This window comes from Macrotis lagotis, chromosome 2 (assembly GCF_037893015.1).
Source record: "Macrotis lagotis isolate mMagLag1 chromosome 2, bilby.v1.9.chrom.fasta, whole genome shotgun sequence".
Classification (NCBI taxonomy): domain Eukaryota; kingdom Metazoa; phylum Chordata; class Mammalia; order Peramelemorphia; family Peramelidae; genus Macrotis; species Macrotis lagotis.
This window is the reverse complement of record NC_133659.1, coordinates 147,831,384-147,847,160: the sequence shown is the minus strand read 5'-3', so window position 1 is coordinate 147,847,160 and position 15,777 is coordinate 147,831,384. Positions and strand designations below refer to the sequence as shown.

Below are 15,777 nucleotides of genomic sequence, written 5' to 3'. Positions count from 1 at the left end.
AATGAAAGAGAAAATATTAATTATGCAGATTAAACTTAAAAGTGTTTATTCTGTGTGTACACCCCCCCCCAAAGAATAGATTTTAAAATATTTACATTTCTCCTACTTGCATGTTTTGATGGATTCTAAGATGAAAGGGATTTTTGATTTTGGTCTGGAGGATTAGGAGTTGGGATGGAGTGGAATGTAGAACTCTGATGCTTGGGGTAAGAAAATATATTAAATGTATTAAACTTTTTTAAAAAAAAAGAAGGGAAGAAGTGAAATTTGGAAAATATTTATCATTTCTCAGATACTGACTTAGTATCCAGGCTAACAAATGTATGTAAACAAAAGCCATTCTCAATAGATAAGTAGTGAAAGGATAAAAAGAAGCAGTTTTCCAAAGAATTATAGACAATAACCACATGAAAGAATATTTCTCATCACTAAAAATAATTCAGTTCAAAACAATACTATGTAATATTGTGGAATGATCAGCTGTGATTGACAACTCTTCTCATCAATATAACAATCAAAGACAATTCTAAAAGACGTTAGAGAAAACTATGGAATCTGAATGCAGATTACAGCATGTTATCTTCACCTTTTTAATGTTGTTTTTTGCTTTTCTCTTTTCATCTTTCTTCCCTTTTTTGTTCTGATTCTTCTTTCATGACATGACCAATATGGAAATATGTGTAACACAATTGTACTTGTATAAGTAATATCAAATTACTTGCTATCCTAGGGTAGAGGGAGAGAGGGAGGATGGGAGAGGAAGAAAACTTTAAAAAAATAAATGTTGAAAATTATCTCTACATATAATTGGAAAAATAAATAAATTTTTGAAAATTAAACTTAAAAAGAAATGATGAGCAGGATGGTTTCAGGAAAATCTTTAAAGACTTATATGAATTCATGCAAAGTGAAAGGAGAAGAACCAGAAGAACATTTTACACAGTAACAGCAATATTATAACAATGATCAACTGTGACAGACTTAGTTACTCTGGTCAGTACTCTGATCCAAGACAGTTCCAAAGGCCTCATGATTAAAATGTTATCCAGCCCCAGAGAAAGAACTGATGAATTCTGAGTACAAATTGAATATAATTTTTGCCACTTTTTTCTTGCTTTTATTTTTTCAATATGACTAATATGAAAATGTTTTCCATGGTTTCCCAAATAATTCATATTATATTGCTTGTCTTCTCATTGGATGAAGGAAGAAAAAAATTTAGAAGTCAAAATTTTTTTTCGAGTGCTAAAAACAGTGATTTTCAAGAAAACAATAATAAAGCCATCACAATCATAAGCAGGGAGATTTCAGAAAAGCCTGGGAAGACTTTTCATGAATTGATGCTGAATGAAATTAGTAGAACCAGAAGAATATTATACAACTTAATAGTAGGATTATTTCTTTCTCACAGTTTTTCCCCCTTCAGTTCTAATTTTTCTTTTAAAACATGACTAATATGAAAATATGTTAAACACAATTATATATGTACAACTTGTATCAGATTAGGGAAGGAAAGGGGAGGGTGGTAGAAAAATGTGGAACTAAAAGTTTAGAAAAAGATGAATATTGAAAATTATCTTTGCATGTAATTGGATAAAATAAAATAGCATTATAAAAATACAGATAGACACACCCCAATAGAGGAAAAATTTTTCCAAGTGGGCAAGTCAGCAAGCAAGTTACGTAAAGGTAGAGAAATCTAAATCCAAAGAGTGAGTCTGAGTCTAGATATAAGTGAAATAGAAAATGAATAATTTTAGATTAAATATTTCTATGTTAAATTAACTTTATTGAAAATATTAAAACTTTCTAATCTGACTCTACTGGCATGAAAAAACTTTGCCCAAATCACCATCCCATTGGACTGAATTCCTAATCTTTAAATTTTGAGGTGATGATGAATTGTTATGATCTGAGACCTTTTCTAATTCTAAAATTCTTTGCTTTTAACACAAAGGAGAATTGGGGTCTTGGTCTTCCTTACAGGCATTTGAGACTTTATAGTTCCCAGATCTGGGAATAAGATGGCATAATGAAGATGCTTGGCCTGAAATGAATACCATTTATGGATTTTCAGTAGCTAAAATATTGATTGTTAACAAAAAAATTATTTTTATTTTAGGTAAGCAAGTAAGAACCAAACTTTCACAGGCCTTTAATCACTGGCTGAAAGTTCCGGAAGATAAGACACAGGTATTTATATAATTCCTAATATTTTAATGGGTTTTTTCAAACTTCTTGAATTTAAGTTTTGTGAAGATCTCATTAAGCCTAAAATGTAATGTCTTTCTGAGCCTCTAGTGATTCCTCCTAAGACAATACTTAAAAGCATGTCGCCTTGAGATTTAGCCTTAATAGACCCATTGTGCAGGCCCTGGAATTAAGAAATCACCTATAAGGTATGATGGCCAAGAGGAGGATCTTGTAAAGCCACTTAACTTTTATTGTTTTTCTTCATTTGTTTCAGTTATGCCCAACTCTTCCTGACCTCATATGGGGTTTTCTTGGCAAAGATATTGGAATATTTGCCAGTTTTCTTTTCCACCTTATTTTACAGATGAGGAAACTAAGGTCAACAGGGTTTAAGTGAGTTGCCCAGGGTTTCACATCTAGTAAGTGTCTGAGGTCAGACTTCAGCACAGATCTTCCTGACTCCAGACCCAGTGCTCTATCCACCACATTACATACCTTCCTCTGAGATTTAAAAAACATCTTGGAATAGCGGATAGAGGACCCAACCTTGGGGTACTGAAGTTGTTTGTTGTTATTTAGTCATTTCATTTTTTCCAACTCCTTGTGACCCCTTTTTGGGGTTTTCTTGACAGAGATATAGTAATGGTTTGCCATTTCTTTCTCCAATTCAATTTTCAGATGAAGAAACTAAGGCAAATAGGGTTTAATGACTTACCCAGGGTCACACAGCTGGGAAGTATTAAGGACTGATTTGGAGTCAGGAAGCTGAAGCTTCCTGACTTTAAGCAAGTGACTTTCATTCATTGTGCCATCTAGCTGTCCATATAAATTCCCACTTCTGCCTAGCTCTGCCTTTACATATTGGATCCTGCATTATACTGTTGTGGAAAGATCACCAGATCATAGTCATAGATTAGAATGTGAGTGACCCCGACTGTCCTCATTACCTTGGACAAATCGATCTTTGTGCTCTACGAGGATTAAATGAAATATAAAGGGTAAAAGCATTATGCAAATGTTAGATTATGAGTGTTAAAGAATTTGAGGAGATATCAGTAAGACATTATACTAAATGAGAATTTTATACAGGTTGTAAATTTAAGTAGTCATATTATCTTCAATTTAATGAACATATTTTAAGCACTTTTACAATTCAGTGAGCATTTATTCAGCATCTTTTATGTACAAAGCTAAGGGCAGGGGGGCACAAATGCAAAAGAGATCATAGTCCTATCTTCAAGAATTTACACTCTTGGGGTGAAATACTCTACATAAATAACTAGTATAAACAAGAATTTGCTGGAGAAAAAGTGCTAATATCTGCAGATAAACTTCTCCTAAGAAGCTCCACAGCAACTGAATCTTAATGGAAGCTGGGATTTTAAGAGATAAAGGTGAGGGGCAGCTAGGTTAGAGTGGCAGTAGATAGAGGACCAGCACTGGAGTCAGGAGGACCTGAGTTGAAATTTGGCCTCAGACACTTAATAATTACCTGTGTGACCTTTAGCAAGTCACTTAACCCCTCCCCCTTGCCTTGCAAAAAAAATTAAACTTTCCTTCTACCTGAAATCTGCCTTTCTGCCACTTCCATCCATTGCTGCTGGTTCTACTCTTTGTAGCCATGCAAAATCCCTCTTCCATAAGTCAGTTGTTCAAATTATTAATGATGACTATCATGATTCCTCCCTCCCCCAGTCTTTTCTTAAGAGACTAGGTTAAAAATCTCCATTCCTTCAGCTGGTTCACCTTTGAGTCCTGAATTCACTTCCTTTCACTATACTGTAGATGTTGGTAACTTAACTACCACATAATTTCTGGGTGAGATCTGATGAGGGAAAAATACAGCAGACTATCAGCTCCCTTATTAATGAAATTGTACTAGAAAATGCCCACTTGATGTGGTCTACTTTTCTGACTTCCACATCACCCTTTTGATTCACATTGAACTTTTAGTCCTCAGAAATGTTCACATCTTTTCCATAATAGCTATGGAGACTTCTATCTCCACTTTGAACAGTGACATTTCATCTTAGATGTGACCTATCACATGACTCTTTGGGACCCCAACTCATCTAGTATACAACTATAAGCATATCTTCACCTATATAACTTACACTCAAGGAGAACAAAGAGAATACACTCTTACCTCCTGACCTGTGTTTACCACAATTTCCTGTTAATCATTTTCCCTTCTAGCTCTTCCAATCATTGATCATTTTCCTAGAAGCAAAATTAAATTTGAATAGTTTTATCTTTTTTCCATATTATATATTATACCTTCCACCATAAACAGCAGTATATTTGTTTTGAATCTCCTCTTACTCCCAACAAAACTTAAGAGGAACAAAGCACACACTCTGACGCTTCTAGCAATAGTCTTATTAGGTGGTCATGTCTCTCTTTTATTTTCATCCTTTGTTACATGCTCTTGCTTCCATCTTCTATACATGATTTTTCAGGTCTGATTTTGCCCAGGTTCAGAATTTCATTCTTTAGAGTTTCTCATCCCTTTAGAACAGACTGACATACATCATCCTTATCTGAATTTTTGAAATCTTTGATCTCCAAACTGGGTAGCCGTTGAATTTTGTCTCTGCTGAACTCCAGGTTCTCATTTCTAAGTGTCTACATGACACTTCTATTTCAGATTCTGTCACAAATTCTGTGATGGAAATTTCATGTCCTCCTAAAATTCCCATAATTTCTCTTTCAACAGTCAGCTCCTTAGTGATTATTCAGAAAAGCAAATTTCCTTCTTACTTTTTGAAGACTTAAATTTATAGGAAACCAAGAAATCTATCAAATACTCTGTTTTAGGGAAATAAAGTACTGAAGCAGATATTTTCATAATTGAAGTTCCCCATCTGTAATTTCTCAAATCCAGGTTTGTAATCCCTTTTCTTTACTAATACTATGTTTTCTCCTCCTTATCTAGGTGTTTTGTAGTTTGCTTCCATGATACTATAACTTGAGTTTTTTGGGTATTAAATCCTCACTCAAATTGTTTTCATTATTGTTTCCCCTCTCCAGGCCTTAGACTTTTCTTATGTATATGAAATGTTTCCATATACAGGGATCTTCAGCCACTCCTTCTATCCATTTTTGTTCCTCTTAGAACAGAGTGAGGATCTAGCATGGGCATAAGGGTTACCATGAGTAGAAATAGAAAAGTTGATAGGAAAGATTTGGTTTGGGCAGTGAACCCCTGGAGGGTAGATAACCTCTTTTGCCTCTTTCTGTATCCTCAGTGCTTAGCAAGTGAGTAGATTGTACTCAATAAATGCTTTTTGACTAACTGAGTTTGGTACAGGATATGTAGAATTTGAGAAAGAAGTGTCATGTAGACACTTAGAAATGAGAACCTGGAGTTCAGCAGAGACAAAGTCTGTATAGAGATGAGAATATTAAGAGAGTAAATCTAGAGATAGAAGTCCAGAGCCTTGAGGGAAATAGCAGCCTGAGTAGAAAGAAATGAGGGATCAGGGAAGGAAAAGAATATTTATAAGAGGACAATGGAAAGCAACGTTCCTTTTTTGGAAAGAAGAGGCAAAAGAGAACTGCAAGAAGCAGCAACTAGTCAGTAGCATCATATTGCAGAAAAAGCTAGGATACTGAGAACATAGAAAAAATGTCACATTGACCCCCTAAGTAATTTTAGTAGTGTGATATGAGTAGAATCCAAATTGTGAGATGCTAAGGAGTTATTAAGGAGATGATAAATATAAATTCCTCTTCCAAGAAGTTTCAAGAATGAAAGGAAGGAGGAACAGTAGTTCATGAAATTAGAAGGGTCAAAGGATTTTTAGAATAGGCAAAACCTGAGCTTGTTCATACACACACAAGCATAAGCACGCGCATACATACATACACACACATACACACACACACATACACACACACACACACACACACATGAAAAGGAGCTAGGGAAGAGGAATATATAATAGAATATGGTTTTAGAATAGACAGGGAGGAACAAGATTATAAAGACAGGTGTCCATGTCTGTCTGAAGATCTACTCTTCCTCTGAGGAAAATGGAAAAGGATAAGGTGAAGGACAACTTTTTTAGGTGAGGAATATCCAGAGAGATCATATTATGTTATGTTATATTATATTATGTTATATTATATTATTATATTACATTACATTATAATCAGAGGATCAGAGTTTGAATCGGCATTGTGGGAAGGTAACTTGTGTTACCTTAAACAGGTCCTTTAATTTTTTCCTGTACTATTTATTCATCTCTAAAATGAGAAAAATCATACTGTGCTCTTCCAACTCTAACCTTATGACTCTGAAGTGCTACAGTAGAAGTTGTGATCATCTACTGATGACAAGAGCAAAGGTGGACATTTGAGAAGGATAAAAAAAGACTTAAAAGGTGTTAAATAGCAAGAATTAAATGTAATAGTTCCAAACAGGCCCAGCTGATGTTTGGCTCATATATATGATAGACATAAGTATTATCATTTCAGGACCATGTTCACCAGCAGTCTAATAAACAGAAGAGAAAAACTGATAAATATTAACCAGATTAGCAGGTGTAATTTTTGGAATTTTTTTGAGAGTAAAAGATTCTAGGATGGTATCAATCAAATCTACTGACATGCCTGATAGTGGTCAAGACTGTATAGTAAAGTAAGAGTAGCCCTCAAAGCAGGAGGCAAGCTGGGACAGAAAAGAAAGGGTTGAGAAACCAAAGATCAGTGGGGGTGAAATGCAGTTTGAGAAGATTATGATTAGAGGAGATTATCAGGGACCTCACTTCCAGTGAGTCTGTGCAGTTTCTATGTCATAGTTTGGCTTTAAATTGCTAAATAAATGATCAAAATGCAGAAGTTAAAATTTAATATTGTAAAATTGTTACTATGTAAATACCCTGTGGGCTACATACCTAAAAGACATGTTCTTTATACAAATCCAGAAGCAGTTGGTTGAGAATGCATCAGACCTGGAATCCTGCCTTAGACTCAGTACCTGCTTAGACCCTGGGCAGTCTTTTCACTTCTGTTTGTCTCAGTTTCCTCATCTGTAAAGCAGGGTTAGTAATAGCAGATACCATATTTCTCCATGTATAAGACATACCTTAATTTTGGAGCCTAAAATTTGAAAAAAATATTATATAAAGTTATTGAACTTGAGTTTTATTCATCATGAAATTCAAAAGACCTTCTGCTCATAACTTTCAGGCATCTTTTGGGCAAGTCTTGTGCATGGACATATACTTTAGTCCATTCTGTGTCATGAATCTGAAGCACCAGTTGTGCCTTCCTTTGAAATCAGTCACTTCTTTTTCATCAGCAATTCTTCTGGACTCCTGTTAAACCATCTTTGTGGACACAGAAATTCCAATTGTCCTTTTCTCCTCAATCCATCTCTTCAAATCCCTCTCTAACTCAGATCATTTGGTTGACTTGCCTCTCATGGTCTTCTTCTACCCTGGCATTTTCAGTAGGGTTTCTTCTTCCTGTAGCCAGTCTTGTACTCAGTTGGAGGAGGACCAAATTTAGGTTCAGCAGCACCATTTCCATTTACTTTTGCAAACTGGATCACTTTGAACTTGAATTCAGCACTGCATGAAAATATTTTCTGAGTCATTTCTGGGCAAAATATGGCAAAACATAACCTAATATACCAGTAACAAATGTGAAACAATGAACACAAAGCAATAAGTATGAAAAAGCGGGAAATGCACATAAAAAAAATCTATAACCATTGTCTAAAATGCTCCCAATTTTTAGACCCCAGATTTTTTTTTTTTTGAAAAGGGTGTGTCTTATACTTAGGGAAATATGGTACCTCCCAGTATTGTTCTGAAGATCAAATACAATAACAGTGGTAAAACACTTAGCATATTTCCAAGCACATAGTAAAGGCTAGATAGCTGTTAACTACTAATTTTTGGATACATTTAAATTTTTGTGAACTTAATATCTAGTAAATCAAGTGTATTTAAAATATCATTGAATATCATTAGAAACAACAGTTTTAAGGAAAGTTCTGTCTAGTTACAAGTTGGCCTTGTAAAGTCTTAGCTATGTTCACTATACCTATTGCACAATAGTTGAAATTTTCTGTACTTTTAATTTGGGTTGGTAGGTAAAATGTGGAAGTATACAGTTGAAGTATTTTATTACATAGGTATTAATCTGTGTGCTGCTTTGAAAAGTTAAATTTAGTCTATTCTTTTTTTCTTTGATTAGATTATCATTGAAGTTACAGAGATGTTACATAATGCCAGTTTGCTTATTGATGACATTGAAGACAACTCAAAACTACGACGTGGCTTTCCTGTTGCTCACAGCATATATGGAATTCCTTCTGTAATAAATTCTGCCAATTATGTGTATTTCCTTGGTCTAGAGAAAGTCTTAACTCTCAATCACCCAGATGCAGTAAAGCTTTTTACCCGCCAACTCCTAGAACTTCATCAGGGACAAGGTTTAGATATTTACTGGAGGGATAATTACACATGTCCCACTGAAGAAGAATATAAAGCTATGGTGCTGCAGAAGACAGGTGGACTGTTTGGATTAGCAGTAGGTCTTATGCAGTTGTTCTCCACTTATAAAGAAGATTTAAAGCCACTCCTTAATACACTTGGTCTCTTTTTCCAAATTAGAGATGATTATGCTAATCTACACTCCAAAGAATATAGTGAGAATAAAAGTTTTTGTGAAGATCTAACTGAGGGCAAGTTTTCATTTCCTACTATTCATGCTATTTGGTCTAGACCTGAAAGCACTCAGGTTCAGAATATCTTACGCCAGAGGACAGAAAACGTAGATATTAAAAAATATTGTGTACATTATCTTGAGAATGTAGGTTCATTTGAATATACTCGGAATACACTTAGGGAGCTTGAATCTGAAGCCTATAAACAAATTGAAGCACTTGGTGGAAATCCTGAGTTGGTAGCTCTAATTAAATATTTAAGTAAAATGTTCAAAGAAGAAAACTGATAGTTTTAAAACCATTTATTAGATTGTGGCTCACTTTAGCCAGAACTTTTGCTTAGTCCACCTGTCACCAATTTAAAATATCAACCAAGCTACTAGCCTTCAAAAGTCATTAGATAAATAATGACATGAATGAAACATCAATCTATTCACTTCCTGTTGGTCATTGGTACATTTGAGGGAATTATAAAAGCCGGTTGATTTTTGTTTTCTCTTTATTGCCTACCAAGGCACAAAATTAAATGAGTCAAGAAAAATTAAATTTTCAGTTTAGTTAGTGATATATTGAAGAATTATAAAATCTCTGTCTCATGTGGTCAGATTTTATGAGAGAACTTAGACTATTGCTGTGATTGTCTCATTTTTGTCAATAAAGAGGAATTCACCCTCTCTGGATTGGATTTTTATCCCACTATTTTCCACAGTACTGTAATTTTAAAATACTTTGAAATTTCCATTGTAATTTTGATTATAAGGAAACTTCCAATAAAAAAAAATCATGGTTATTTGCTGCTACAGGATGGATATTGTACTGTGTATGTAGGTGTGTGTGTATATATGTATGAAATAATTATACACGTGTGTGTATATATATACATACATGTATGTATATCTGCCTTAAAATAATAAATTTGCTCCCAAAATATCTAAAATTGACTATATAGCTGAAAATTAAAGTACTTAGTCTGTAAAACAAAGGTTTTAGTAGATTTTATTCCCTTCACAATAGAGTATGAGATTAAAATTTTGCTTGATCACCTGTATCTTGCCTTGTTATTGGCTGCAATAATAACTTTTGTGGAGTTTGAATTTTTTAAATCATATTGTAGAATCAGCTTTATACCAAAAACAAATGGCAATCCTCTGTTTTGTATTGTTTTTTTAAATAATGTACATTAAACTGCAGCAAAAAAATAAAATAAGGCTAGAGTTTTATATTTTTGCTCATTACAGGTATTTTTTGAGGCCCCTAAGGAGCCACCTCTGTAAGAAATCAGAGATGTTTTGTCTGTTATGTTTACAATTCACTTTCTCCCACCTTTTTTTTAGCCACCGCCAGGTTAAGGAAGAATCAAGGTGATTTAAATTAAAGGATGTGTGGATACTTAAAAAAATCATAAAATGGAAAAATGCCAGTTTTTCCTCCTAAAAATACTGTTGACACTAATCTTTTTTTTTTTTTTTTTTTGGTTTTAGATTTTTCAAGGCAATGGGGTTAAGTGGCTTGCCCAAGGCCACACGGCTAGGTAATTATTAAGTGTCTGAGGCCGGATTTGAACTCAGGTACTTCTGACTCCAAGGCCAGTGCTCTATCTAATGTGCCACCTAGCTGCCCCCCACTCTAATCCATTTTTAAAATTCTTATATGTTGATTTCAGTATTTCAGTGGCACATAAAACTATATTTTAAAGCAACAATTTATTTTTATATTCCTCAAGAATAATTATGTGATTACATCTGAAACTTAAATGCCTTTGTTGATCAGCCAAAGCTAATTAAGCAAGTGCTGGTGAAGCCATTGTAGGGAGTAGTCCGCAGGTTAATTGATATTTAAGAAGCAATTTTGGTATGCTATTTTAACTGACTAAAAAGAATTTGTTTATTTAAGACAGAATATTTATGAATTCTGGATAATTTTCAATACCATATGAGTATATTAAACAAGAATATGCATTTTTCCAAATATATCTTACATTTAATTTTTTTGAAATAATTTTAAAATGCAGACTCTTGGGGAGGGGTTGGTTGTTTGTTTTTTGTTTTTCTTTTTTTAGTTTTTGCAAGTCAAGGGGTTAATTGGCTTGCCCAAAGCCACACAGCTAGGTATTATTAAGTGTCTGAGGCCGGATTTGAACTCAGGTACTCCTGACTCCAGGGCCGGTGTTCTATCCACTGTGCCACCTAGCCACCCCTAAAATGCAGACTCTTGATAAGTTTTAAAAACTTGAATTATATAATTTATTTACTTTCGTAATTTCATAGGGTGGATGAATTTTTCTTGCTTTTGAATTTTTCCAATTAGGATTACTTTTTCTTGATTACAGCAAGAATCAGCTTAGCTTTGGAAACTTCATTCCAGTAGTCTGTTAAACCCAGTACTTGATTGATTACTACTAACAAATATTTTTCAGTGTTAGTAAATGACACAGTAGTAGAAGGATTTTTACATTCTTTCTTTTGCTTAGTGTATCTTAAAAGCTTCTTATTGGATAATTGTGTAATCTGAAATGTAATAAGGATAATTATATAATAATGTTCATCGCAGAAATATTAAAGGATTGACTCTGACACCTAAATTGAGCCCTTGACCTAGACTGAAGCTTTATGAAAAATTTATTTGTCCCAGCACCATAAGTACATTTGTGACTGTTTTGTTTTGGAAGGCTTGTCTTGAAAAATAATTTTTAATACTGGTTTTTCACTTTAGGTCATAATAACTTCCATAGCTACTACTATTCCTTACCTTGGAAATCACAAGTATTAAGAACTGAGGGGCAGCTAGGTTGCACAGTGGATAGAGCACCGGCCCTGGAGTCAGGAGTACCTGAATTCAAATTCTGCCTCAGACACTTAAAAATTACCTAGCTGTGTGGCCTTGGGCAAGCCACTTAACCTCATTGCCTTGCAAAAAACCTAAAAAAAAAAAAAAATTGAAAGGTATTAGTAGACCTGATTCAATAGATCATTTCTCACTTTGTTTTCTTGACTTAATTTAGAAGTCTTTATCCCTATACAACTAGTGATTATGAAACTTATTTATCATTTATTTTTTTCTCCCAAATTCTTCCCAGACTACCTGTCTCTAGCTGTTATTTCATTTATGTAGCATAACTTTAACATGCTGAGTGAGGTCTGACTTCTATCCCTATCACTTGAAAACTGAATGCTTAAGTTTAAATGCACTATAGTTACCAAATTCAATGAATTTTCTTCTGTGACTATATTCCCTATCTATAACATTTTATAAGTATCAAAATTATCCTGTTCTAGATGTCCTACCTCTAGCAGCTCCCTTTATTATTAGATCGGCCCCTCTTTTCCTATCTCCTAATTATGTACCTTTCCGAAAGTTCAAAATTTAGCATTGATCCTTTTTAATTCAGTCATCACATTTCATATTATTATCTCTGTGCACATGTATTTTATATCTTCAGTTATATTTAAAATGTTTCCATTTTAGCAGCTTGTTATTTTCTGGCAATTTTCCCCCTCTCATTGAGTCCTTAAATCATAGGTTTCTAGAGTTGGAAGGGACCCTAGAACTCATCTAGTTCAGTCCATACACCAAAGAAATTCCCACCCTAACATACCTAACAAGTGGTTGTTCAACCTCTGCCAGAGAATCTACAAGGAAGGAATACTCATCTCTACGCTATGTAGCCATCCTCACTTTTGATCAGCTTTTATTCTCAAGCAGTATTTCATGATATCAAGCCTATATATGTGTATATGTGTGTCTGTCTCTCTCCAACTTCTTACCACTGTTCCTGATTCTGCCCTCTTCAGATTCTCTGAGATAATCTATTCAGTTTCTTGAGATAGCTATTATGTTTCTTCCAACCTCCTCAATACCTTTCTCTCCTTTAGACAAAACATCCTAGTTCTTTCAACTACTCTTCATATGACATGGATTCAAGTCCTTCATTATCTTGGCTGACCATTTTTGAATACTTTCCAGCTCTTCAATGTCTATCTTAACCCATAATACCCATAACGAAACATAATCTTAAAAACACTATATTCTGCTCCCATCACATTTCACCTTCCTATTCTTAGACACTATGCCTTTCAATGAAGACCAATATTCCACTGACTTTTTTAGTGACCATGTCATACTGTTTGCTGACTAGTATTAAATTTTCAGTGCACTAAAAACCACAAAAAAAATTATTTGTACTGTTTGGATTCAGCCCAGTGCTCTAACACATCAAGATCTTTTTGTATCCTATCATATAGTGTTAGCTTTTCCTCCTAGCATTGTGTCATCAACAAATTTGTTGAACATATCTATATCTTTATCCAAGTTAAATATTAAAATAGCAGATCCCTTGAATACTTCACAAAAGTGTCATTGAAAATGAACTTACTGACTACATTTTTAAGTGTGGCTATCCAACCAGTTATCAGTTTGATTGTATTCTCATTTATGCCATAACTCCATCTTTAGACCAAACTCCTTATTTGTAAAGTATGAGATACTTTACAGAAAGCAAGTTATCACCTTTATAACCACCATCATCTCTTTTAATGGTCTATGTTATGAATTATCCCAAGAATTGTAGTCAAACTCATTGGACCATAGTTTCCAAACAGTCTTTTTTTCTTTCAAATAAGAATATTTGCCCTTCTGCAATCTTACACTAATCTCATTTTTCCAATGTTTTTCTAGTAGAAAACTATATCCTTGGGTCTGTAAGATTGGCAAATGTAGAGAAGGATATTTTCCCTTCTCCAATCTTGTGGTTCTAATCTCATTTTTCCAATATTTTTCAAATAGAAAACATAAGATGGCAGATCAAATTGCTGAGGCTCTGCCACTTGACAGTCTTACAGACCCAAGAATATAGTTTTTCTCTGAATAGCAGAAACTTTAGTTCAACAAAGGCAGCTGAATGTTCTCTTAATATTTTCATACTTATCTTAGTGTAAGATTCCTCTTGGGTCATTTTTGCTCTTTAACTTCCCATGGAAAATCATTCTCCTTTGCAGAAAAAGCAGAAGCCAAGATTTTGAGCAATTCCCTCTTACGTCTCTTGTCAGTTATAATTCATGTTCTTGTAAGTTAAAGGTCCCTTCTTTGATCCTCCTTTTTCTCCCAATATAGTTCACACACACACACCCCAACAATAAGCATTTTACACACATAGAACATAGACATATAGAACAAAAAAAAGATTGTCCATGAAGCTGCAGATCTCAAGTATGTAAAATTTATTTTCCCTTTTAAGTTTATAATAAATTCAACCTGTAACATTCAGAGCTTTACTGATTGTGCATGTTTTCTGGTCAGGATTATCTTTTCTTTTATTCTTGTCCTATCCCTATTTCCATTTATCCTCCTCCTCCTCCCCCTCCCCTGCTTCACTCCAATCAGGAGAGGAAAAAGCTCTTGTAACTAATATATATTGTCTAGCAAAAAAAGATTCTCACTGTGTGCTGCTTTTGGAAGATGATAAAGCCATAACACCAAAATTGTTCCCAATTGGCATCTATTGTCCTTTCCTTGTGAGTTGTAATAAAATTTTGTTCATTGCTAACCTTTTCTAGAAGTAATGTTTTTCCTATGATCTCTCTTACATTACAGATTGCTTCATCTTCTGTATATTTCCTTTTAAAGGTCTCAAATGAATTCCCCATGTATCCATATCAATTTCTTCAGTCAAATCTTTTTTTTCCTCACTGAAGGAAAAAACCCAGAAGACTTGACCTATTCCACTTTTTTTGCCTCTCAGAACCTCTTCTAGTCTTCTGTGAAGACTTCAATTACTCTAGCTCCTATTTTTTGCACAATTACAAGACTTCTGGGGCATCACAAAACAAAACAAATACTACCAGGCAGAGACTCCTGAGTACCAGTCCCAATTCACCAACTGCCTTTTGACCCTTTCCAATTGAATGTCCTAGGTAATGCGGTGATAGATCTGAGTCAGGAAGACACATTCCTGAGTTCAAATCTGATCTCAGAGGTGACCCTTGGCAAGTCACAACTCTGGTTGCTCCAGTTTCCTCATATGTAAAATAAGCAGGAGAAGGAAATAGCAAACCACCATCTTTGCCAAGAAAACTCCAAATGGGTTCACAAAGAGTTAGACATAACTAAAATGACCAAACAATAAATTGGATGTTTTAAATTTAATATGTCCAAGGTAGAAATCATCTTTCCCTAAAAATGTCTTCCAACCTTTACTTTGCTCTTAAGGATATCAACATTTCATCCAACATTTGAGAGGGAGGAAAGGTGGAGGCCTATTGTAGTTCTTCTCTAAGAGGTTAGCCACTAAAGGTAGGAGAAATATGAGACAGTAGTAGGGTATACAGGATTTTTGAGGCTTTAACTATTGACTATAGCAGTAGCTTTCCAGTCACATATCTATTTCAGGACATTCCTGGTTCTGTTCCCTGGCCCCCACCTCAGTTATTAGTCATTTTCTCTATGTTTTATGTCTTCGTAGTTGTTTATATATTGACTTCCCAATTAAAATTTAAGCTTGAGAGCAAGAACTTTTTTTTTGCCCTTTTTGTATCTCCCACAATACCTTATAATAGCCATTTCATGAATGATCACTGTTCAATTTGATTCCCATGGTGTTTTCAGAATGTTATTATGGATTATCTCATATATATATATATATATATATATATGTGTATATATATATATATATATATATATATATATATATAACCAAAAAAACTGTAGTTTTAATGTTGATGCTTCACTCTTGAAGAGGATTAATGACATCAGGAGGGTGCTCTTTTTTTTTTTTAGGGTTTTTTTTGCAAGGCAAATGGGGTTAAAGTGTCTTGCCCAAGGCTACACAGTCAGGTAATTATATGTCTGAGGTCGGATTTGAACCCAGGTACTCCTGACTCCAGGCCAGGGTTCCATTCACTGCACCATGT

At 34.3% G+C, this 15,777-nt stretch overlaps 1 protein-coding gene across 3 annotated transcripts in view; it reads left to right on the top strand.

Annotated features, from left to right (window-relative positions):
* GGPS1 (geranylgeranyl diphosphate synthase 1) overlaps window positions 1-11,674 on the top strand; it is a 37,507-nt gene extending 25,833 nt beyond the window's left edge. For 2 of the 3 annotated variants that reach the window (XM_074222979.1, XM_074222980.1), the window contains exons 3-4: window positions 2,123-2,193; window positions 8,401-11,669. In XM_074222979.1, coding sequence (XP_074079080.1) covers window positions 2,123-2,193; window positions 8,401-9,159 — 830 coding nt within the window. In that variant the 3' untranslated portion in view covers window positions 9,160-11,669. Of the gene's footprint in view, window positions 1-2,122; window positions 2,194-8,400 lie in introns of all 3 variants that reach the window. The other variant, XM_074222981.1, reaches the window with a different exon arrangement.
* Window positions 11,675-15,777: the final 4,103 nt, after the last annotated feature.